Here is a 24685-nt window from a genome sequence, read left to right as displayed (position 1 = left end):
TTAGAAATCAAGTACAACATGCATATATACCCATATTTTGAAAACTTCCTTTAGGGGAGTCTTTTGGTAGGGGGATGAGTAGGTGGCAGATATGTAAAGTTCAGGGACTTCCCCTGGCAATCTAGTGGTTAGAACTCTGCTTCCACTGCAGGGGGACACAGGTTTAATGCCTGTAGAGGAACTAAAATCCCACATGCCGCAAAAAAGTTTTTTTATTCTAGAACTACATACTCAGAATGATAGTAAGAGTGAAAAAATTCTAGTCAGAATCATAGAATTTGATATAAAGTAAGAAAACTAATGAGAAAAATGCTAATCATTGTTAATGACAAAAGTTCAGAAGAGGCACTCCTCCCTAGCTTTATAGCAGGAACATTTAGGATACATCCATCTGTGATGCTGACCTAAACAGGAACTTACTTTTGGCATTTATTAGGGGGCTGTAATATTCAAATTTATATGGCTCTGCAGGGCAGCGTTTATACTTTGTGTAAATTTAGTAAAAGCCAGAGATTAGGCCCATGTTGCAGATGGAGAAGCTGAAACTCAGAGAAATTATTAATATCCAGATCTAATAGAGCACAAATAAGTGGATTCAACATAAAGAGCCAGGATTCAACTCAGATTTCAGACCCACACTTTTTTTCCCTTATTCCACCCTGGCTCACTATGTTATGTGTAGCAGGGGCTACAGTTAAAATTGTATAAGGATTTCTTTTTGAATATAAAAAACCAGCTTCTGCCATGGAGGAATTTATAATCCAGCTGTCTATAGAGAGAACCAGGGCATCGGGGTGAGTGATGACAGTAGGGAGTTGTGCAGGTGAAGAAGCACCCTGGGGAGGAAATCTGAGGCCTGCCCTTAAGTGCCTCCTCCCTTCTGGTATATTGCACACTGCCAAGTGGCTTTCTATGAATCAGTGTAATTTGTTGTAGCACGTGTGAGCCTCCCTTATCAGACCTACCTTGATGGTGAAGAACTGAGGCAAGACTGCTCAGGTGCTGCAGCCTCCAGGTGCCTCCCTCTCTCCCCTAAGGTTCCGGGTCTTGAGACTGATGGAGACAGGGCTTAAAATCGGGGTCCTCCTAAGGAAGTAAGGATACATGTGCAGAAAGATTAGCGCTACAACGTCATGTTTTAATGATCGTATATTTCCTGAGGTACTGTCTGTTATCCAGCTAAAACCCAGCTATTAACTATGGATCTTCTAGGCTAATTCCAATCTTATCACTAAATAAATTCCTAAAATTGGGTCAAAGGATATGCATGTTTTTAAAAATGTGTACTGTACTCTCTATGAGAGAGATTCGCAGTCCTCAGTCCTGAGGTCACATCTGGCCAATTTGTGTGGTTATTCACTGTAAGACAGAGACCTCAAGACCTGCGTAGCCTAAAATACGTATGTATTATCTTCCCTTTAGAGAAAAAGTGTGTTGGACTCTGCTCTATATTGTGAGAAAGAAAATGTTCTAGTAACAGAAATTTCAGATATGCAGAAAATAGCAGTGATTTTTTTTTTTTAGCAATGATTTTCAAAAGGGGCAGGCACATACCAGAAAATTGAGGATGAGATGTGTACTTAATAATAGATAACATGAGGTTTGTTTGCTTTTAACTGAGAAATCTGGTTCTAAATAATCCAAGGATCAAAAATAATCCCAATCAAAAAAAATAATAACTCCAATCAAAATCATAGCAGAATTTTTTTTAACAAATCATTTGAGTATAAGTTGCCATCTTGCCCCTGTTACTCCCGAATGTTTTATAGAAAGTGTGTAATTCTTATACACAAGAAGGACATTCTATATAACAACAGCACAACCATCAAGCATAGAAAACCAGCAAGGATGCACACTAACTTTTAATTCAGAGACTCCATTCAGGTCTCACCACTTGCCCCAGTGATTCCTTTGTGGCAAAAGGATCTTCTAAAGGCTGTTTTCATTTGTTCGAAGAGCATTCACAGTGCATCTTTTGTGAGATCATCATTTAGCTGCCTTCTAATTCTTCAGTTCGGAGATTTGGCATTATATTTTTCTATGCTAAGTAAACTGTTTTGTTTCAAATCAGCAGATAACATCTGTCAGCTTAGTACAGGGATGCCATCAGCCCTGTTTGTTGGGCATCAGCAGCGGGCAAATGTAGGTCTGGGCTAGTTGGAGAAGACTTGGGTGGACAAAGAGGTCCCCATTTCTTTCTTGGGGCAGGGAGATGGTGTTGCATTGAAACGTGGCAGGTGCCAGGACTCTCAGGGGGCACTGACTTTTTCTCTCTGGCCCCTCCCAGGTCTACATCCGTACGCCTTCTGGTGAGGTACAGACGGTCCTTGTCCAGGACAGCCCCCCAGCAACAGCTGCGACTGCCTCCACCACCACTTGTAGCAGCCCCGCGTCCCGTGCTGCCCATCTGAGTGGGACCAGCAAAAAGCACTCGGCTGCAATTCTCCGAAAAGAACGACCCCTGCCAAAGATCGCTCCTGCTGGGAGCATCATCAGCCTGAACGCAGCACAGCTGGCAGCGGCGGCCCAGGCCATGCAGACCATCAACATCAATGGTGTCCAGGTCCAGGGCGTGCCCGTCACCATCACCAACACTGGCGGTGAGGGAAGGCCCCTGGGCCGGGGTGTGGGCAGCATGCCTGTGCGTCCCACACATGGGCCTGATGTTTGCCTGGTCCCTTCCATCTCAGAAGCATGTTCCTTGGTCCTTATGGCAGCTTTGTGAGATAGTTTAAGACACATGTTGGCCCTTCCAACAGCTAAAGACCTTGAATATGATGGCGAGCATAAGATGCACTCAGGAAAACTTTCCAGCTAACATATGCGTACAAAATAGTTTGGTGCAGACCAAAGACATGTTCAAGGGAGGCTCTGGGTAAAGGTACTTGAAGAAAAGCCTTGACTTAAGGTTGATAGAAGAGAAGGGAGCCTTTGGTAGCAAGACTGGCTTGTATGGCACTCAGTTCGGTGGCAATATTTAGTAATATCTTCAGTATGAAAGCCACCTTGCAGCTAATAAAACACTAGTTACTGAGCAAAAATGGTTCATTGCATTCTTTAGCTGGGTGAAGGGCACTATTCAGAGTAGTTGAATCTGTCTGAATCTCCTCCCTTCATCCTTTCAAATGAATTTTGGGCACTTTACACCTTTGGTTTAGCAGCTGGGAGGAGTTCACCTGCAGGCACTCCCCTGCTTTGATGGCTTTGTGCAAGTCCTGGGGGACTTGACTTACTCCAGAGCGCAAGGCACTGTCTCTCCCTCTATGAACAATAATTCCTGGATGCTTTTCTGGGAGCAGAGTTGGTGTCTCACAAGGACCTAAAGCTGGAGGAGATTCTGGGAAAGCGTTTCAAGATAAGACCCAGGTGGGCAGTGTCTGGAAGTGACTTCAGCCTGTGTAGCATGGTGGTTCTGGGCATTGACTATGAAGTTGATGACTGGGTTCAGAGCCAAGTTCTACAAGTTCTGGCTGTGTGACTGTGAGCCTCAGTTTCTTCATCTGTAAAAGGGGATGGCAGCCCACTCCAGTATTCTTGCCTGGAGAATCCCAGGGGCGGGGGAGCCTGATGGGCTGCCGTCTGTGGGATCGCACAGAGTCGGATACGACTGAAGCAACTTAGCAGCAGCAGCAGCAGTACCTATTTCATGGGCTTATGAAGCTTCAGTTCAGTTCAGTCACTCAGTCGTGTCCAACTCTTGGCGACCACATGAATTGCAGCATGCCAGGCCTCCCTGTCCATCACCAACATTTAAGATCTCTAAAATGGTATCTGGCACACAGCAGGCTGAAAACTGTTAGCCACTATGACTCTCAACCTCACCCTGTGCAGGAGGCCAGACAGGGGTCAGGCTCCCTCCTCTGCACCTTTCAGCTTCCTCACCCTGAACTCTGCCCCCGTCCTTCCCATAGGACAGCAGCAGCTGACTGTGCAGAATGTATCTGGAAACAACCTGACCATCAGTGGGCTGAGCCCCACCCAGATCCAGCTGCAGATGGAACAGGCCCTGGCTGGAGAGACCCAGCCTGGGGAAAAGCGGCGCCGCATGGCCTGCACGTGTCCCAACTGCAAGGACGGGGACAAGAGGTAATTTGAGGCAACTGGCCAGGTGGCCAGCCCAGAGTGTGCCCTGTTCCCCAAGCCCTCTCTGGAACACAGAGAGGGGACAGGCAGCAGTTCCTGCCACCTGGCCTCCTCCCCTTCCTGTGCTGTCCGGCCTGACCCCACGTCCTCTCTCTATCCTGTCCTGCCCCATCTCTACCTCCCACTCTCTCTGCTTGTTCCTCTACCCCACCTTCAACCCAATTCCCAGGTCTGGAGAGCAGGGCAAGAAGAAGCACGTGTGCCACATCCCCGACTGCGGCAAGACCTTCCGTAAGACGTCCCTGCTGCGGGCTCACGTGCGCCTGCACACCGGCGAGCGGCCCTTTGTCTGCAACTGGTTCTTCTGTGGCAAGAGGTTCACACGGAGCGACGAGCTCCAGCGGCATGCCCGCACCCACACAGGTCTGCTTCCCTCCCCTGCAGCGCCCTCCAACCCACCCCATGTCAGCTCCCCACCAGCAACGTGGAGATTTCTGGCCTGGCCACGGTATACTGCCCCACTGAGCGCAGGGTACAGACTGCTTCTCCAGTGCAGGACTACCCGGGAGATTCTCACAAGCCTTGCCTTTTTCACAGTGTTTCCCACAGTGAGGTCACTTGCACTGCATGCCTTGATGACTTCTGCCATAGCTGCATAGTTATTTAACAAGCACTGTGCCAAGCATGTTTTTGTGGTTGTTGTTCAGTCTCTAAGTCATGTCTGACTCTTTGCAACCCCATGGACTACAGCACACCAGGCTCCTCTGTCCTCCACTCTCTCCAGGAGTTTGCTCAGATTCATGTCCATTGAGTCGGTGATGCTGTCTCACCATCCCATCTTCTGTTGCCCTCTTCTCCTTTTGCCTCTATCTTTCCTAACGTCAGGGTCTTTTCCAGTGAGTTGGCACTTTGCATCAGGTGGCCGAAGTATTGGCGTTTCAGCTTCAGCATCAGTTCTTCCAGTGTTCAGGGTTGACTTCCTTTAGGACTGACTTGACCTCCTAGCACGCCACGGGACTCTTAAGAGCCTTCTCTAGCATCACAATTTGAAAGCCTCAATTTCTCGGCACTCAGCCTTCTTTATAGTCCAACTCTCACATCCGTACATGACCACTGGAAAAACGATAGCTTTGAATAGATGGGCGTTTGTTGGCAAAGTGATGTCTGTGCTTTTTCATATGCTGTCCAGATTTCTTTCCAAGGAGCAAGTGTCTTAATTTCATGGTTGCAGTCGCCATTTGCAATGACTTTAGAGCTCAAGAAAATAAAATCTGTCACTGCTTCCACTTTTTCCCCTTCTATTTGCCAAGAAGTGATGGGACCGGATGCCATGATCTTAGTTTTTTTGAATGTTGAGTTTTAAGCCAGCTTTTTCACTCTCTTCTTTCACCCTTATCAAGAGTCTCTTTAATTTCTCTTCACTTTCTGCCATTATAGTGGTATCATCTGCGTATCTGACGTTGGTATTTCTCCCAGCAGTCTTGATTCCAGCTTGTGATTCATCCAGCCCAGTATTTCATGTGATGTACTCTGCATGTAAGTTAAATAAGCAGGGTGACAATATACAGCCTTGTTGTACTCCTTTCCCAATTTTGAACCCAGTCAGTTGTTCCCTGTCCAGTTCTAATTGTTGCTTCTTGACCTGCATATAGGTTTCTCAGGAGACAGGTGAGATGGTCTGGTATTATCTTTTTAAGAATTTTTCCAGTTTGTTGTGATCCACACAGTCAAAGGAGTAGTAGTCAATGAAGCAGAAGTAGATTTTTTTTTTTTTTTGGAATTCCCTTGCTTTCTCTATGATCCAGCAAAGGTTAGCAGTTTGAGCTCTGATTCCTCTGTCTTTTCTAAACCCAGCTTGTAGATCTAGAGGTTCTTAGTTCACATATTGCTGAAGCCTAGCTTGAAGGATTTTGAGCATAACCTTGCTAGTATGTGAAATGAGCCCAAGTGTACGATAGTTTGAACGTTCTTTGGCATTGCCCTTCTTTGGGATTGGAATGAAAACTGACCTTTTCCTGTCCTGTGGCCACTGCCTAGTTTTCCAAATTTACTGACATATTGACTGCAGCATTTTAACAGCATTATCTTCTAAGATTTTAAATATCTCCTCACACCTGGAATTCCATCATTTTCACTAGCTTTGTTTGTAGTAATGCTTCCTGAGGCCCACTTGATGTCAGACTCCAGGATGTCTGGCTGTAGGTGAAAGATCAAACCATCATGGTTATCAGGGTCATTAAGATCTTTTTTGTATAGGTCTTCTGTGTATTCTTGCCACCTCTTCTTAATCTTGTCTGCTTTTGTTAGATCCTTACTGTTTCTGTCCTTTATCGTGCCCATCCTTGCATGAAATGTTCCCTTGATATATCCAATTTTCTTAAAGAGATCTCTAGTCTTTCCTGTTCTGTTGTTTTCCTCTACTTTGCATCGTTCATTTAAGAAGACCTTCTTATCTCTCCTTGCTATTCTCTGCAACTCTGCATTAAGTTGGGTTTATCTTTCCCTTTCTCCCTTGCCTTTTGCTTCTCTTCTTTCCTCAGCTATTTGTAAAGCCTCTTCAGACAAGCATTTTGCCTTCTTACTTTTTCTTGGGGATGGTTTTGGTCACCACCTCCTGTACAGGTTACAAACTTCCGTCCACCGTCAGTCCTTCAAGCACTCTGTCTACCAGATCTAATCCCTTGAATCTATTCATCACCTCTGCTGTATAATCACAAGGGATTTGATTTAGGTCCTATTTGAATGGCCTAGTGGTTTTTCCTACTTTATTCAATTTAAGCCTGAATTTTGCAATAAGGAGCTCATGATCTGAGCCACAGGCAGCTCCAGGTCTTGTTGTTACTGACTGTATAGAGCTTTTCTATGTTTGTCTACAGAGAATATATAATCAATCTGATTTGGGTGTTGACCATCTGGTGATGTCCATGTATAGAGCTGTCTCTTAGGTTCTTAGAAAAGGGTCTTTTCCTATGACCAGTGTGTGCTCTTGACAAAACTGTTAGCCTTTGCCCTGCTTAATTTTGTACTTGAAGGCCAAACTTGCCTGTAATCCAGGTCTCTCTTGACTTCCTACTTTTATATTCCACCCCTATACTGGAAAGGAGATCTTTTTGTGGTGTTAGTTCTAGAAGGTGTTGTAGGTCTTTATAGAACTGGTCAGCTTCAGCTTCCTCAGCATCAGTGGTTATGGCATAGACTTGGATTACTGTGATGTTGAATGGTTTACTTTGGAAACAAGCCAAGATCATGCTGTTGTCTATGAGGTTGCACCCAAGTACTGCATTTCGGGCTCTTTGTAGACTATGAGGGCTACTCTGTTTCTTCTAAGGAATTGGTTATCTGAATTAAATTCACTCATTCCCATCCATTTTAGTTCACTGATTCCTAAGATGTCGATGTTCAGTCTTGCAATCTCCTAGACATTTTCTCATTAAGTAATTTAATTGCCATACGACTCTATGCGAACAGTACTATGATTTTGCCCATTTTCTGAGGCATGGAGCGGGCGCAGGGTCACATAGCCAGTGACTGGTGGAGCTGGTTCAGCCCAGGCCCTCTGGCTCCCAGCTTTCCTACTGTTATTTAACAAATGATTTTCCTTAAATCATTTCACTATTTTTACTCTTTTATGTCCAATGAAGGATTAACTTTTCACATCACAGACTTGAGACCATAACTAAGTGTTTTAATGTACTGACAAATAAATACAAAACTATAAAGTAGAAAAATGTTCATCCATCTACCACTTAAAACCTGGCTGCCTCCAGTGGTCCACAGCACATGCTTTGAGAACTGCTTTTCTGGCAGATGCTCCCAGTGAGCAGACACGTGGCCTGGGCCTGGGACACGTGGCCTGGGCCTGGGACGCGAGGCCAGTAGGAGGGGCAGGTCTCACCCACCCTCTGTAGCCTCGGAGTCAATACTCAGAACAGTAGCTAACCCAGCCCGGTTGGTGGGTGTGATTCGGGCTGTTAGTGCTCAGGCTGGCAGGTCAGAGGGGAGAGGGCTTTGAGCCGGGGTTAGGCAGAGGGACACATATCTGTGAGTGACAGGCATCTCCTCTTCCCAGGGGACAAACGCTTCGAGTGTGCCCAGTGTCAGAAGCGCTTCATGAGGAGTGACCACCTCACCAAGCATTACAAGACCCACCTGGTCACGAAGAACTTGTAAGGCCAACTGAGGCAGAGGCCCCACAGATGCAGACCTGCCTGGGCCTCTGGCAGAAAGGAGGCCCACGCTGTCATGGGCCCGCCTCAACCCCCGTTCCTATTGTGCGACTGTCCCCACAGGAAGGGGCTCTGCTGCCCCATATGCACCTCCTTCTGAAGCCCCTTGGCTCCGCCCTGGCCCTCCCCTCTCACCACAAGCTCCTGGCCTGCCCAAACCATGGACACTGGCCATGCCCAATGAGACGTTCTAAATCAGGACGAGTGGGAACCCTTATTTCCAAAGGAAAAACATGAATTTCACTCCGTCGAGGAGCAAAGTGAGCCCCCTCCCCCCAACACTGCCGGAGTCGCATCGTGCCATGCCCCCTCCCTCTCCTGTACCTCCCTGGCCCCCTCGGCCACTGCGGGCGCCTGGACGTCCGGGGCCCTGCACCCAGGGCTCCACTGGCAGCCAGTCCGCCTCCACTCCACACGCCCCACCCCACCCTGACTCTCCTCCAGCACATTCCAACTTTCTATTTAAAAGTAAAGCTACCCACCCACTCCCTGATCCCCCTTTTTCTATGGAGAGCGTTGCCTTATACTCTACTTCCGATGATGAACACTGTGTAGTGTGTGTGCTTTAAAGACGTTTATTTAATTGCTCCCTTCTTCCTGTCCTTGCTACTCACCTCCCCCATGCCTGCTTTTAGTTTAGGGTTTTTGGGGGGCAATGATGAGCATATGAATTTTTTTTCTCACTTTAGCAATTCTCTTTTCTAAATGACACAGCATTTCAACTCAAATCTGGATTCAGATGAAACACCTTCCCATCCTGAACCTCCTCCCTCTCCCCATCATCTCCCCAACCCTGACCAGCCCGAGCCCTACTTGTGTACAGTGTATATTGTATAATAGACAATTGTGTCTACTACATGTTTAAAAACATATTGCTTGTTATTTTTGAGGCTTTTAAATTAAAACAAAAATCCAACTTTATTTTTAGTTGTAACTGCTTGAGGTATGTTTTATGAATTAAGTGACAGATTTGTTATCCTTTATTAACGATGTACTTTGTTGGTCAGCGCTGGGCTGACAAAAATTTTTTCTTGCTAATAAATTTAGTTGCCTGAGGCAAAATCTGCAACTTGGCAATGCAGCTTCCTTTGTCTTTTCCCTGGTAGCAGGGAATCCTGAGAAGGGAGCCCTGGTCTCTTCAGAGCAATCCACACTGGGACCAGGGTGGGGCCTTGCCCTTCTGCCCTTGGCAAATCCAGGACGCAGCCCAGAAAGGGCCTCAGCCACATGGACCTGGCTTTGGCACAAGCCCCCAGACCACCTGGTGGGACTCCAGAGGGCTGGGCTTGGTGCAGGAGTTTCTGCTTTGTTTTGCCTGGTTTTGCCCAGATCAAAGCAGGCAGACTCTGTCCACAGGCTCAAGTCAATAGCAATGCCTTCCTTACCAGCATGTGAATTCCTCCACTCAACTCTCCAACCCCTGGAGGAGAGCTTTGGCCTCCGAGCCCGTTAATAAGAAGCTTGGGAGAGAAACCCAAAAGGACTTCACCTCATTCACTTGCAGAAGGCTAAAGAATCTGGAGAAAACAATTCCCCAAGATCCCTTCCCAGAGTGGAGGGCCAGGCCAGAACCCAGCTCGAGAGAGAACCCTGGCCACAGATTCTGTTTTTCTTCTATCCCCTCATCCCAGCACCCCAGGGAAGGCAGCAGGCTAATTTTGGTTTTTACTGCAGATCTGAATTTCTGGAGGGGTGGGGATGGGGCAAGGCTATGAGGAGATCCGGCCTCGTGATGGTAGGCAGGCTGAGATTAGAGCCAGTTCAGTACCTGTGTTTAAACCTAGGAAGGGCCTGAAGAGCATCTGGCCTGAAGGAGAAGAGACAAGTTGTTCTCAAGCATATAGAGAACGGTATGTGCTTTTCTTATATCAACAATTCCTCGTAACCAGCCTCAGAAGGATCCAGCCATGGTAGCGTTCTGTGCAGGAGTGGCAGGGCTCGCTTGGAGCTCTCCACCCCCTTAACTCAGTTTCCTCTGCCACCAGCAGCCTGCATTTTTGCAGGCAAACACCTTGTCTTTAGAGCCTGAACACTCTCAAATCAGCTGAAGAAATAAAAAGATGCATCACAGGTTTTTCTGCCCTGATGACTTCTTTATTAAGGTAGGGAGGCCCGTCCAACAAGCATACTTAAGCCCTTTGAGTGATACCAGACCCACTACTGACATCCCTGACATGAAGCCTCCTACCTAGCCCAGAAGCCCCACCTCTCATCGCTGCACTGGCAGGAGGCAGAAGACATGAGGTATATTCATCCACTCTCAAGCATGGAGTGTGTGACCAGAAAGCTGCCTTACTATCTTCTGGATTGGGACTGGCGGAAAGAAGGGGAATGTTAACAACTGATCTCTTTCTGCCACATGTTCCCCACCGGCTTTGCTCTCAGGCACAAAGAACTACCCTTTCCTGGGAACTGTGGTTTATGCTTCAAGGGTGGAAGCTGACCTGACTCCTCGGCATCCTTTGGAAATGAGGTGCCAGTCCTCTGCCAGTCTAACGGGCAGAACAGCATGCTGTCACTCAGGGTTTCCCTTCTCCAGTGAGACACATACCTGATCATCTCTACCTCCTATGGGATGCCTGAGTTAGAAGGGGAGCAGGAAGATGTATTCTGCCTGGCATGGCTAATGGCCTGAGGAAAGAACAGAGAGACCCAGTGGTAATTAGGCCTCATCTGCTTCAATCTATCCCTTACTGAGACAAGAGTTGCAGGGGTGGGGACTGTTAAAGTGATGCAGCCCAAGCTCACTCCAGGCCAGAGGCCTCCCCAGGACACCTGATTGGCCCTGGTTGAAAATGACACCCCCATCAGGCCACCCCCAGCAGCGTGAGAGTGGGGGTCACACAGTCGGAGTTCCCCGCCCAGGGTCCAGTGCTCCAAGGCCACCTCTCTTGTCTGTTCAGTGATGCTCAATGCTGCAGCTCACCCATCCCAGATACGAGGATTATGAGGCTGAATAAAAGGGGTCTGGGAAAGACGCTCCTCTCCTGAAGGCACATCGGGCACGATTTTTTCTTAACTAAACCAGCAAGTAGACCTCAGGCATCCTTCAAACTACTAAGCCCATCTTGACAATTACCCTTTGAGGCCCCGCACTTGAGTTTAATGATGGGAGCCACCTGCAGCAGCTTAGGTCACTGGACCCATCAGGGGCTCATGGCCGAGGTCTAGATGGTGGTGGATTCAGGGAATCTAACTTGGGGGTCAGGGACCTTTTGCGATCTGACCAAGGTCTCTGGGGCTGGGAACTGCTACTCAAGGAACTGCAATAATCTCAGGACAGGTGACAGTTGGGTTTCCTAGTGAAGGGGCCCTCAGGGAGTAGAAGAGCAGGAAGTGAGCCTGGGAGGATGGAATAAAGAACAGGAGTGTGGGTGAAAAGAAAGCAAAGAATGGAGGGAGAAGCAGAGAATCAGGGCTTGGAGACGAGCATTAGATACCTGCTCACTGGGATCCTGGGCAAGAGGAAATAAATGACCATAGGTCAGGCCAAGACAATTGACCAGGAGTCCTTAAATAAAACTAAGGAGCCACAAGGTCATGTCCTTTGGGCCTGCTGAGACCCCATCAGGCCTCCTCCCGCTCCTGTGGCTCACTCAGTGCTGGGGCTAAGATAGACGCCCCAGAGCTCACTCAGCCTTGGAAACCTTAACATCCCTCCAGTCCTACCAGATGCCCAAAATCCCAAGCTCCACTCACCAGGTTCAGAGAAGCTTAAGAAAAGCAGATTATGCATAAATATTACACATTAGCATTTCCTGGCTGGGATTGTGGGAAGGAGCTGGGGACATTAAGGAGTCCTTCCCATGAAGGAGCTTCTCATGGGGTACACATATGAAAACGAAGGGACATATTTGGGAAGCAGCCCGTGAGCACGTGAAAAGGATCACATGAGGGGTTAACCCCATAACCGCAAGTGGGACACTTGGGTAAGGGTTAGCCTCCTTGCACCCCACTCTGGGTCCCCTGGTAACCACACTCAGGGTTCAGGCATCTGCCAACAGAGCACCCTCTGTGCGTTCTGAGGCTCCAGGCTGAGTTCACCCAAGGCCGGGCCAGAGAATTCCTGAGATTTGGGCCCCCAGTAAACCTGGGGTTGGTTTCAGCCTGCTGTTGGTTCCCTGGAAAGCTGGGGGCTATACTGCACAAGCATCATTAACTCCCCCAGGTTCCCCTCCCTTCCCAGACATTCTCATCCTTCCCTATGGCTTCAAGTGCAACCTTGGAGGCTCATGACACCTAAACCATCCCATCAGTCTAGACCTCTCCCCCAGCTTCAGAAGGGCTTTTTCAACCTGACCACACGTGGTTGTCCCATAAACCCTCACACTCAACAGGCCTGATGGCGACTTCATCTTTCCCTGAAACCTCTGCTCCAACATGCCCTCACTTTAAAGAATAGCACCTTCCCTGGTGGCTCAGACGGTAAGGCGTCTGTCTACAATGTGGGAGACCCGGGTTCAATCCCTGGGTTGGGAAGATCCTCTGGAGAAGGAAATGGCAATCCACTCCAGTACTCTTGCCTGGAAAATCCCATGGATGGAGGAGCATGGTAGGCTACAGTCCATGGGGTCGCAAAGAGTTGGACACGACTGAGCAATTTCACTTTCACTCACCGCCCAGCTCACCTAAAGGCATCCTGCTGAGCTAAATCGTTCCTCTCCACTTCATACTTCCCAAACTCAGGCATCAGGCTCCCCACTCCCAGCTCTAGCTTAGAGAACAGCATCTCCCAATGTCTCCCTGCCACTGCCTCACCCTCCTTTGCCCATCACCTACTGGTAACCAGAGCCAAGTCCCCAAACAAAAATCTAGCCACCAAGATGTAACTGAAATGTATAATTTAATCAAACAATTAGACTAAAAATGGTGATTTAAGAACATAAATGCAAAAGCATTTATGCATTTATGAAAACAGGCAAGAAATAATAGGCAATAGAAAACAGGCAAGGCATAGTCCCCAAACAATGTCTCCAACCTTTTGCTGCATATTGAGAAACTGGGGTGTCTCTGTACAATGCAGTATTGCAATATAGCTTCTATTCATTAAAGACCTCCAAGAAAAGATTAGTAAATTTACAAAGTTGGGGGGTGGTAAGCAAAATATTTAAGAAAAGCAGTAAAAAAGAAATTCATTTCTCCCAAGCAGTCAAACCCCTTGCTTGGGGTCACAGGAGGAGCAGCACCCACAGCGGGCATCATGTCCCCACTGTGGTTTGCACTGCAGGGCCCCTTTGTGATCTAGACACCAAATTCCACTAGGCAGAAAAGCATAATACAAGCCTACTGATTATCTTCAAGACAAAGGGGAAATATAAAAAGGCAACAAGTTTAAAAAAAAAAAAGGGCAACTAGTTGTAAATTTCCTCACTAACAGCCAAGGATGGAAGAGGCTGTCAGAATCTAGTACTTTTTCTTGCTACCTGGCCTTAAAAAACTAGGAATTAGACACCCTGGTTCGACAGCAGCACAGGATGAAAACTGAGAAGAGATATCTAAAGCTGGCCCTTGCCACCTGTCTGATCTTTAGCTGTCACCTAGCCCCTGCCTCCTTGCCTGGCCTGTTTTCTCACTACCTTGCTCTGGCAGTATCACACTCAAGTTACTCCCTCTTCCTGGAATGACTGTTCTTTCCCCATCTGGAGAACACTTACTCATTAAGACAAATCAAACGTCTGTTCCCTTTATGAAGCCTTTCCCAACTGCGTAACCCTTGGAGACCACGTTCTCATTTTTGCTCCCTTTACCTTGCAGATACATCTGTTAAACTTCCTGTAAATCCTCAGTTTACAGATCTGTCTCCCCCTATAGAGTGTAAGCTCCCTGTGGGCAGGAACCATGCACCTTTATCTTCATATTCTCAGACCTAGCTCAGTGCCTGGTCTTTAACACATGTCTTCCCCACTACACTGAGCCCTTGGCTTTTAAATTTTAAGCAAGTCATTCAAATGATCCTAGTCTTCGTGCCCCAGAATCTGGGCCCAGGGTCGCATAACCCAGCAGTGCTAAGAGTGTAGCCCCATGAACAAAATCATGTGAGCTGAAGAGTACTAATCACTGCTTATCCAGGTTCAAATGCAGGGAGGAGGGAAGCAATGGTCATATGTGGAAGAACAATCTCAACAAGAAAGAAAGTCCAGTCACCTCTCTCTCAGTTGTGTCAATAGAGAAAAATGATGGCCACACAAAAAAATTTCAACCAGTGGAGAATCCATTGATCAACATCATTAAACCTTGAGATGAATTATTTCTTTGCAGCAAAATTGTCTTCCAGATGCCATTTGGCTCAAGCTACGAGCACGTAATAAAGAATGACAGTCATCTAATGCAGGGCTTAATGAAGCTTGGCAGTAATGCAAACACCTGGGCAGGGCAGGGACGTTCCCCTTACCTGACACAGGCCTGGGGTGCCTGCCTAAAAGGCTCTTGCAGCTCCCCCTCTTGATGTTCAGGAAGGACTACAGAGAGGCCTTGACCCTAGGCTGCCCAGCCAAGTCAAAGCTGGAATGGGCACTGGCAAGTGTCCTATTACTCAGCCCCTAGTCCACAGCCTGGAAGTGACTTTGCATGGCAACCTGCTCCCCTGTGCCTTTAATTATGGTTGGTGACTCCAACTACCTAGAAGGGGCAAAATGTGAAAAAGGAGAAACAACAAAGAGAGAGGTGGCCCTGGAGCGGTGGGGCAATCTTTCCATCTACTGGAACACTGGGTAGTATGAGCTCTGGGGCAACCACAAAAGAGGAAACCATGAGGAAAGGGAGGAGCATGCTCTGACCTGCATTACAGAAATGAGGCTGGAGAGCAGCAGTTCAGAGCTGAAAGAGGAAGATGGTTCTCGTCTGGGATAGTTTGATCCCACATTTCCCTCTTCCCCTTTCCCATCAGGCCATCTGCTTTCTTACCCATAGTCTCCTCCTGACCCAACTGATCCTCCCAGACACCAGAGTACCTCCCCATACTCACACACTATATACACACGCCTATCCCACGAGACCCGAAGTCACATTTCAGCCTCTCCCACTCTCGAGCCCAAATTTCATCCCCCCACCAGATCGCCCCTTTCTGTGTCTCCACTACACTTTGCCTCAGAGTCTGGCCCCTAATTCCATTTTCCGTTTGTCCTTTGCAGACCGCCAATCTCTAAGCTAGCCTTCGGGCATCTGCTAGGGGCGGGCCTCTTAATACTGACTATCTCCACAAGCCCCCAGGGGCTCCTCCCTTGCCCCTCCCGCCTGGGCCGCTGCAGTCCCTATACCTTTAACAAACCTCCACGTGCGTGTTAACCTCGGTGACAGCATTTCCTTGTCTCTTTGCTCCCGCCCCGGGAGGCGCCGTCCATTGGCTGCCGGGTTCCTCTGTTCTTGTTCTAATTGGCCTCGCTCCTGGAAAACTCCAACCAATGGCCTCTCCGCTCCCGGCTCCCTCCACCGACTCTGGCTTCCCATTGGCTCCCAGTGGCTCGGAGGACTTAGGCTGTCGGCCTGGCTTGGTGACTGATAAATTCTTCCTTGCCGGGAGATTCCCCGGCTAAGATACTGGTTCCGAACGCAACGGAACCCAGCGCGGAGCCACGCCGAGTCACGTGGCCAGCGGCCTCATGATATTCTGGCTGCGGAGCGTCATCGTGACGTTTGGGCGACCTGCCGAGTGGCCCCGCTGCCTCCGCCACCTCTGCAGCCGCGGTGCTGCCATGGACCTGGGACCGATGCGCAAGACTTACCGCGGGGACCCAGAGGTGCCGCTGCCCTGCAGGGCCTCCGCAGTCATCTCCCGAGGGGAGGGGCATGGAAGGGATCCTCTGGGGTTTCTGATCCACCTCTTGGGGCTCGGGGTTACCCCTATGGGAGAAGCGGGGGTTCAAAGACAATCAATGGGGGAGGGTTTCTGGAGAAACCAGTATGAAGGTGGACTCCAAAGGCAGCTCGTTATAGTCACTCAGGGCGCTCATTCGGGGGTTGCCTGGAAGGAATCCTGCCGGTCGTTGGGCGCACTTCTAGGGCGGTTTACTCACTTCTCTGGGTCTCAGTTTCCTTACTTCACAAGTAATATCACTGACCTCACGGGGATGTTATGGACTTTGATATTTGTAAAATACCTCTGCTGTTCAGTCGACAAGTTGCGTCAGACTCTTTGCAACCCCATGGACTGCACGGGGCTAGGCTTCCCTGCCCTTCAGTATCTCCCAAAATTTGCTCAGGTTCATGTTCATTGAGTCGGTGATGCTATCTAACCATCTCATCCTTTGCTGCCCTCTTCTTTTGCCCACTTTCTCATTTTGCCTTCAATCTTTCCAGCATCAGGATCTTTCCCAATGAGTCGACTGTTTGCATCAGGTGGCCAAAGTAGTAAAGCTAGTATAGTGCCTGTTGCTGCTGCTGCCCCTAAGTCGCTTCAGTCGTGTCAGACTTTGTGCGACCCCATAAACGGCAGCCCACCAGGCTCCCCCGTCCCTGGGATTCTCCAGGCAAGAACACTGGAGTGGGTTGCCATTTCCTCCGGTGCATGAAAGTGAAAAGTGAAAGTGAAATCACTCAGTCGTGTCCCACTCTTAGCGACCCCATGGACTGCAGCCTACCAGGCTCCTCCGTCCATGGGATTTTCCAGGCAAGAGTACTGGAGTGGGTGCCATTGCCTTCTCCCGAGAAAAGTGCCTAGAACAGTGATAATCAGCTTGTTTAGTCACCAGTTGTCTCCAACTCTGCGACCCCATGAACTGAAGCCCACCAGGTTCCTCTGTCTATGGAATTTCCCAGGCAAAAATACTGAAGTGGGTTGCCACTTCCTTGTCCAGGGGATCTTCCCAACCCAGGGATTAGAACATGTGTCTCCTGGATTGGCAGGCAGATTCTTTACCACTGAGCCACTTGGAAAGCTTATGTTTGTTGTTGTTGTTGTTTTTAAATGTAACTAGTTAATTTATTTTGTCTATTTTTGGTTGCTCTGGGTCTTCCTTGGGCAAAGGCTTCTCTCACTGGGGAGCGTGGGGCTCTAGGTGTGCGGTTTTCCCATAGCTGCAGGCCATGGGCTTAGTGGCTGCCCCCCGGCATGTGGGATCTTCCCAGACTAGGGATCAAAACCCAGCGCCCTGCATTGGCAGGTGGGTTTTAAACCACTGGACCCCAGGAAGCCCATAAATGTTTGATAAATAAATAACACTTTGAGGAGGAGGAATAACTTACCTAGGGGTGCAGGAGAAAGCTCCTGGATCTTCTTTTTCTCTCCTCAGATGAGAAACCAAGAGAACTATTTTGGAATTAGGGCCCAGAGCCTGGTTACCAAATCTAGTTACATGTGAACATTTCCAGAAATGCTTGTGAAACATGCAGTTTTTCATTAAATCTCAGACTTGTTAGGGGAACCACTGACCCAAACTGCCCACCCAGGCCAGGCCCCAAAGTAACCACTTGCGTGAGTTATCTTAAACCAGAGGTCCTGGGAAAGAACCTGGAACTAACAAGCTAACACCAACTAGAAGAATTGAGAAAGGTCAAAAGGAGAGAGGAGACAGTCTGTATGTCCTACCCACCTCCCAGAATCCTTCTGACTGGAATCCATCTTGGCTGAGCAACGTGCGTGCCACCAGGAAGGACCCTGAGTCAGAATGATTGGCCAGAGACAACCCAGAAACCAACAGCATCACCATGAAACATGATTGTAAGCCATGTGGCAGAGCAGTCCTCCTGGGTTCCCTTCCCCTGCTGCTTGCCACCCGGGCCCTCCGTCCCAATAAAGTCTTGTTTTGACAGCAAGTGTACCTCCTTGGACAATTCGTTTCTGAGTGTCAGACAAGAGCCCGCCCTCAGGCCCTGGAAGGGGTCCCCCTTTCTGCAATTGACCTGCTGAATGAGAATTTACTGGGTGGAGCCCAGGAGTTTTTTGTTTTTTGTTTTTAGGCTTCCCAGGTAATAGGTTTGACACCCGTGATATGAAACCCTGATTTGTCAAATTATTCACCATTTTGTACCTGTTTTCTCACCTATAAGATGAGGCTAACAGAACCTTCCTGGGGATGGGTTTTTGTTATGAGGACTAAATGAGTTAACACTTGAAAAGTGCCTAGAACAGAGCTATGTACACAGTAGACACTCCATGTGTTTGTAAAATGAAATAAAACTCTCCCTTCCCAGGCATTTGAGGAGACTCATCTGACCTCCCTGGACCCTGTGAAGCAGTTTGCTGCCTGGTTCGAGGAGGCTGTTCAGTGTCCTGACATAATGGAAGCCAACGCCATGTGTCTGGCTACGTGTACAAGGTAGGCATAGCCGTGGGCCCTTCTGTAGGTGGGTGCAGATGAAGTAGCAAACTTAGGAAGCTCTCAGTTTGATGGATGACAACTTTATGACTAGTTCTATTATTAACATGCTGTGTGGCCTCAGGCAAGTAATTTGTCCTCTCTGGGCCTCGGTGTCCTTACCTGTAAACCAAAGATTAGACTTGACTCAATTCCATTTAGTGATAAAACGTAGTGCCTCATTCACCTCTGCCCTTGATGCTTCCACCTCCCAGTACACACACCCTTGTCTCCCTCAGCTCCCAGTCTCCCCAGTTCCCATCTGGGGAGGTAGATCTCCATAAAGCCATCTCCCTCTCTTAAAATCTAGCACAGTGCTGGTTTGTATCATTCATTTGACAATCAGTCATAAATCCCTTGAGACATCTCTTGTATTAGCCTCTTATTCAACTCTTCTTCCCCTCCTCACTAAAGTGTAAGGCTTTGGAGCCAAGGCTCTTGTACTGTGCCCCTGGATACCCCCCCGAGCTAGTCTGCTTGGGCCACCTTAACAGAGACTGGGTGGCGTAACAGAAACTTGTTTTCTCACAGGTCTGGAGGCCAGAAGTCCAAAATCAAGGTGCTATCAGAGTTGGTTTCGAGTTGGTTTCTAGCAAAGCCTCTCTAGAGTCCTGGCTTACAGATGGCTGCCTTTCTGCTGTGTTCTCGAATGGCCTTCCCTTTGTGTATGCAGGGAGAGAGGGAGTTCTCTGGTGTCTCTTCCTTTTCTTATAAGGACACCAGTCCTACTGGATTAAAGTCCCACTCTTAGGATCTCATTTAACCTTAATCATTCCCTAAAGGTCCCATCTCCACATACAGTCACATTGTGGGTGAGGGCTTCAAAAATGTTAGTGGAACCCAGTTCAGTCCATTATAGGGCCCTAGGCAATGGTGTCATGCTTGCATCTCTGGGACAAATTCCCATGGGCAGCTTGAGTGCCCAGAGAGTGCAGAATAAGGGGGCACAGGTGTAGGGGTGCTCAGACATCCTGTGGGGAGGGTCTCTCACCATAGTGCTCTGCTCTTTGCCCCAGAGATGGGAAACCGTCTGCCCGCATGGTGCTGTTGAAGGGCTTTGGCAAGGATGGCTTCCGCTTCTTCACTAACTTCGAGAGTCGAAAGGGAAAAGAGCTGGTGAGGGTTCACGGTAAACCCTTCCTGGGCCTGCAGGGTCCAGCCCTGGCTTCTTGGTCGCCTACTCATGCCACCCCTGCCCAAGTCCACTTGCCAGCCACGCTCAGGCACTGTCCTGACTAGAGGCCTTTGCACTTGCCTTCTCTCTGCTGTGAATGAGGGCAAGCTTTAAGCACCTCCACCTCCCTAGCTGTTTATCTGAGTAGCTCCTGTTTCTTCGGGTCTCAGCCCCCACGTCACCTCCTCACGGAAGCCTCTGGATTCCCAGGCTGAGCCAGCCCCTCTCACTTTGGTCACTATAATTTACAAATTTCCTTTCTGCCATTGTTTTAGTTTCTAACTGCATGTATTTGGGGGATTATGTGATTAATGTTTATGTCCTCTGCTAAATGGTAAGCTCCGTGGGGGCGGGGCTGCTTCTGAGATGTCTCTGTTAAACCCCCAGCACCTCTCCTGGTGTTGAGCACAGAGCTGGCACTTCGTATGCGTTCAGTTAATGAATCTAAAATGAGTAGCTCTCCCCCAAGTCCAGTGCAGTCAAATGTGCATTTCAGAGGATTTGCAAATCTGTGGGTGAGAGAAATGGCAAGCCTCACTTTGGAGTCCCTCTGGCTGAGGTTTTCAGCGCAGGTCTTCCATTGACTCTGTGAACCTGGGAGTGTTAGTGAACCTCTCTGAGCCTATCTCCACACCTGTAAAAGTAGGCCCACCTTTGGGGACTTAACAAGATGCTACAGTAAATGCATCTGCAGTGGGCCTGCGCGGTGCAGACCCCCTAGCTTCCCCCTGTGCCCAGGCCTCCTCTCTGCTGTCCTGATGACCGTCTGTGGATTCTCTTCCATTTCCAGGACTCGAATCCCTTTGCTTCCCTTGTCTTCTACTGGGAGCCCCTGCACCGTCAGGTGAGTGAGCATTCCTGGGACAGCCAGGGGTGGACTGGAGGTAGGAGGGGCGTGAGTTTATGGATGGACCTGGTGAAGGTCCCCAGGCTGCGTAAACATCCTGCCTTTCAAATGACTCTCACTTAGCTGGGCTACCTGGAGTCAGGCACAATGGGGCAGTGGATAAAGAGAAGAACAAAGAAGACTGGAGCCAGTGCTGATCGGGAAGGCAGGTGGCCTTGAATGCTATCTAACCAGGGCCATCCCTGGGCAGGTGCGTGTGGAGGGGCCCGTGAAGAAGCTGCCTGAGGAGGAGGCTGAATGCTACTTCCACTCCCGCCCCAAAAGCAGCCAGATTGGGGCTGTGGTCAGTCACCAGAGTTCCGTGATCCCGGATCGGGAGGTGAGTGGGGCTTCTCCTTAGTCCTTTGAGTGGTGGGTGCCTTGGCTCAGCCCCAGAGGCTGTCCCCAGGGGATGCCAGGGCCCTCTCTCTCCAGAAAAGTGAAATGGATAGTCTCCCTGGGGAATGTGAATATGGGGAGCAGGGGTCAGGCCTCCTGTGTCTGTCTGACCCTCCTGTTGAACTGTGCCCCCGAAGGTCACCTGTATCCCCAGCACCTGGCACGGAGCACAGGCCCTGTAAGTGGTGATTAAATGAATCACTGACTGAGTCTGGCCCTTCCTTCATTTCCTTCCCCTGGACAGTATCTGAGAAAGAAAAATAAGGAACTGGAGCAACTCTACCAGGAACAAGAGGTGCCAAAGCCAAAATACTGGTGAGTGATATGGGGGGGTCACCTAGAAAGGGACACTGGGACCCTCATGCTTCCTTGAAGCCATGCTTGGAATTACAGATATACTCGTCCCTGGAAACCCTTGTCAGATGCATGCCAGCAGCTTCCTTCACGGGACCCTGGGATGGCGTGGAGGGTGGTGAGGGTTGCCTGGCTAGAAAAATGCAGAGCACCAAACCGTCTACTTCTCCTTGTAGGGGTGGCTACATCCTGTACCCACAGGTGATGGAGTTCTGGCAGGGCCAAACCAACCGCCTGCACGACCGGATCGTCTTTCGACGAGGCCTACTAACCGGAGACTCCCCTCTGGGGCCCATGACCCACCGAGGCGAGGAAGACTGGGTCTATGAGAGACTTGCGCCCTGACTCCCAGTCTGTTGGCACTGAGTGGAGCTGGAGCCAGTGCCCCAGAGAGGGTATGGGATGTGGGGCCAGACCCTTCTAAACTCAACCCATTTCCCTTCCTGCCTCTTATATTCAGGGCCCTTCAGTGTTTACCCTTGGAATTCTCCGTAGTCAGCTAGTCTAGTGGAGTTTAACAGTGGCACAGACCATCACAAATGGAAAATCTCGTGATTATCTTCTCAACCTTAACTATGATTTATTGGACTAGCTCCCTGTAGGAGTGGGGCTGGTGTGACAGGGGGTGGGGCCCAGCAGTCTTGTCTGTTATCACATGACAAGAGTCTGACCAGAGCCCATTGGTCCCAGCAGAAGCACCCGAGGCAATCTAGCCAGTTGGTTTTTCTTTTCTTTCATATTTAAAATTTGGAATCTAGAGACTCAGAGCATAGGAGCTGTTATAGCCAAGTAAATAATGGTGGCCTAGAAACAGCAACTTCTGGCTGCTGCTCTTGCAATTCTCTGAATGATCCACGGATCCCTACTTCCCACACCTGGGGTTGTCCAATTCCTCCTTCTACCTCAGAAAACCCATTGTCTGTAAAAAAAAAAAGAGAGATTTATTTTTTCTTGGCTTAAACCAAGTCAGAATTGATGTGCTTATAACAAACCTTAACTAACTCATTTACTAATAGGATATTTTTAAACCTCTTACCCAACTGATAGCTGCCCTCCATTATCTGAAGAAGAGCAATATGGAAAAGAGACTAAATTTATTCTCTGTAGCTCTAAAGGACCCATAGGTGGAAGTTAGATGAAGTTAGATTTCATCTCAATATGGGAAGAAATTTCAAACAATTGGAGCTGCCTAAGAGGGAGTAGGTTAGTTAGTGAGTGTTCTTTCCCTGACAGGAGTTTTGTAGAAGGAACTCATGCTAGTACCTGTGGGTCAGGAAGATTCTCATCAGGCCTTACTTTCCATATTTGTTTATAAAAACTCAATGTATGTGAGGGCTTTCCAGGCGGTACTAGTGGTAAAGAACCCACCTGCCAGTGCAGGAGATGTAAGAGATGTAGGTTCAATCCCTGGATCTGGAAGAGCCCCTGGAGGAGGGCATGGCAACCCACTCTAGTATTCTTGCCTGGAGAATGCCATGGACGGAGGAGCCTGGTGAGCTACCGTCCATAGGGTCGCAAAGAGTCAGACACGACTAAAGTGACTTAGCACAGCACATATGTACGTGAAATACATATATACATACATTTATATGTATTTCACTTTCCAGATATAAAATTAAATAATAGAGCTTGTACTTTTCTGACACACATCCCTTTACCTCCCTTCCACCCCTACTGATGATGACTCCTAGGTCACTGGTTTTCACTGGAATTACCCAGGAGCTTTAAAAACCCTGCTGCTCAGTCCCACTCTCAGAGGTGATTTGACCAGTGTGAGTGCAGCCTAGACTTGGGGACATTTCAAAGGTCCTTGGGAATTCTGTGTAGCCAAGGTTGAGAGCCCCTGTTAATAGATCCTTGCTACTTGCATTGGGCTTCTCTTGTAGCTCAGGTGGTAAAGAATCCGTCTGCAATGCAGGAGACCTGGGCTTGATCCCTGGGTTGGGAAGATCCCTTGAAGAAGGGAAAGGCTACCCACTCCAGTATTCTGGCCTGGAGAATCCCATGGACTATATAGTCCATGGGGTCAAAAAGAGTCAGACATGACTAAGCGACTTTGATTCACTTGCAGTGTAGTCCACAGGCCAGCACCTTTGGCTTCCCTTGGGAGCCTACCCCAGACCCATTGAATCCCACACTGCTTTAAACAGGACCACCCCTGCTTCCAGGTAACCAGATTAGCCTCAACCTCTAAACCAACCACTTCTGCAGCTGGATTCTTTGGTAGCATTTGGCTGAGGCCTGTGCTGAGCTATAGTCTTCTTCGAGCACAAGTCTGGTGACCAGGGGTAACGTGGATGAGTGGCCTCCAGGCTGCGGAGAGGCGCCAGGCTGGGCAAATGTTTGCTGTGACTAAGCCAGGATCAGAGAACTGACTGTTTGCATACATTGGCCATTGAGCTTGCAACTCTGTAAACCGCTTCATTCCACTGTATGGGTGTGTGCTTTGGCGTCTGTTACTGACTGCCTCCTCTAAGAGCGGCCCTCTGGGTGTTGACCACCCCCAACCCCCACGGGCTTCCTTAAGCCAGGGTGCAGGAAGGCACAGTGCTAGCCTTGTGGCCACTTGCAGGAGAGGGTGCTGGAGTGCCCTTCTCTACCTTGTCCTGTTATGTTATGGGGTCTGTGTATATCCCCTGCTTTGAGCCTGGTCTCAGCTGTTCCTTTCCTTTCCTCTGTCTGACAGTCCCTGTGCCAAGTCTAAAATAAAAGTTCATCAGCCATGCATGATGTAAATATTCAATCTAGCCTGGTCTCGTCCCCCGCCCCTCCCCCATATTTGAGGGGAGTTGAAGAATTTAAGCGACTCCTCGTACCTTAAGCTTCTCCACTTGGGGAGGTTGGGTGTCCAGCAGGGGGAGCCCGATGCCCAGGGTTGGCCCCTTCTAGGCAGCACAGGCCAGTTCTAGTTGGCCCCTCCTGCCCCCCTTTCCCCTCTTGGGTCCCGTCCCAGTGAAACTGTGGTCAATAACCGTGGCCTCTCCCGCTCCTGCTCATATTTTCATATTTGCACTCGTGCTTCCTCCTCCTCTGGCCTGGTGAACACTTGCGGCTGCCTGGGCACTGACTTCCTGGGCAGCCAGGTCTCCTTTGGCTCTTATTGCCTGCCCCCAGCCCGTCCGTCCATCCCTTAACTTAGGGATATGTGTGGAGTTTTCGTGGGAGATTCTGTGGCCATCACTTTGGGGCCGTGGAGTGGAGTGGCATGCACAGGGTTGAGGAACCCACAGACCCTCTCACCTAAGAGAGAAGATAGTGGCCTGGTGGTTGC

The 24685-nt window shown here is 49.0% G+C and overlaps 2 protein-coding genes across 5 annotated transcripts in view; both read left to right on the top strand.

The window, feature by feature from the left end:
- SP2 (Sp2 transcription factor) overlaps positions 1 to 8588 on the top strand; it is a 30616-nt gene extending 22028 nt beyond the window's left edge. For all 3 annotated transcript variants that reach the window (XM_070389748.1, XM_070389750.1, XM_070389749.1), the window contains exons 4-7: positions 2288 to 2600; positions 3912 to 4086; positions 4313 to 4506; positions 8153 to 8588. In XM_070389748.1, the coding sequence (XP_070245849.1) occupies positions 2288 to 2600; positions 3912 to 4086; positions 4313 to 4506; positions 8153 to 8253 (783 nt within the window). In that variant the 3' untranslated portion in view covers positions 8254 to 8588. The remainder of the gene's footprint in view (positions 1 to 2287; positions 2601 to 3911; positions 4087 to 4312; positions 4507 to 8152) is intronic.
- A 7181-nt stretch (positions 8589 to 15769) lies between these two features.
- On the top strand, positions 15770 to 24157 carry PNPO (pyridoxamine 5'-phosphate oxidase). Of its 2 annotated transcripts, none has more exons than XM_005890377.3 (7): positions 15770 to 16045; positions 18438 to 18562; positions 19618 to 19717; positions 20566 to 20619; positions 20873 to 21001; positions 21305 to 21375; positions 21591 to 24157. In XM_005890377.3, the coding sequence occupies exons 1-7, from the start codon at positions 15908 to 15910 to the stop codon at positions 21757 to 21759; spliced, it is 786 nt and encodes a 261-aa protein (XP_005890439.1). In that variant the 5' UTR covers positions 15770 to 15907; the 3' UTR covers positions 21760 to 24157. The 2 variants fall into 2 exon arrangements, with proteins under 2 accessions (XP_005890439.1, XP_070245852.1); XM_070389751.1 differs by lacking the exon at positions 19618 to 19717 and adding an exon at positions 19133 to 19160.
- Positions 24158 to 24685: the final 528 nt, after the last annotated feature.

The sequence above is a fragment of the Bos mutus genome, chromosome 19 (assembly GCF_027580195.1).
Source record: "Bos mutus isolate GX-2022 chromosome 19, NWIPB_WYAK_1.1, whole genome shotgun sequence".
Taxonomy (NCBI): domain Eukaryota; kingdom Metazoa; phylum Chordata; class Mammalia; order Artiodactyla; family Bovidae; genus Bos; species Bos mutus.
The sequence above is the reverse complement of the archived record's forward strand: the minus strand, read 5'-3'. Positions and strand labels throughout refer to the sequence as shown.

What these genes read in the sequence shown, in the direction of transcription:
- PNPO (XM_005890377.3), top strand. Translation starts at nt 15,908, where the DNA reads ATGATATTCTGGCTGCGGAGCGTCATCGTGACGTTTGGGCGACCTGCC. An exon ending in GTCGAAAGGGAAAAGAGCTG is followed by an intron (nt 19,718 to 20,565) that starts GTGAGGGTTCAC and finishes TTCCATTTCCAG; the next exon opens with GACTCGAATCCCTTTGCTTC. An exon ending in GTGCCAAAGCCAAAATACTG is followed by an intron (nt 21,376 to 21,590) that starts GTGAGTGATATG and finishes TTCTCCTTGTAG; the next exon opens with GGGTGGCTACATCCTGTACC.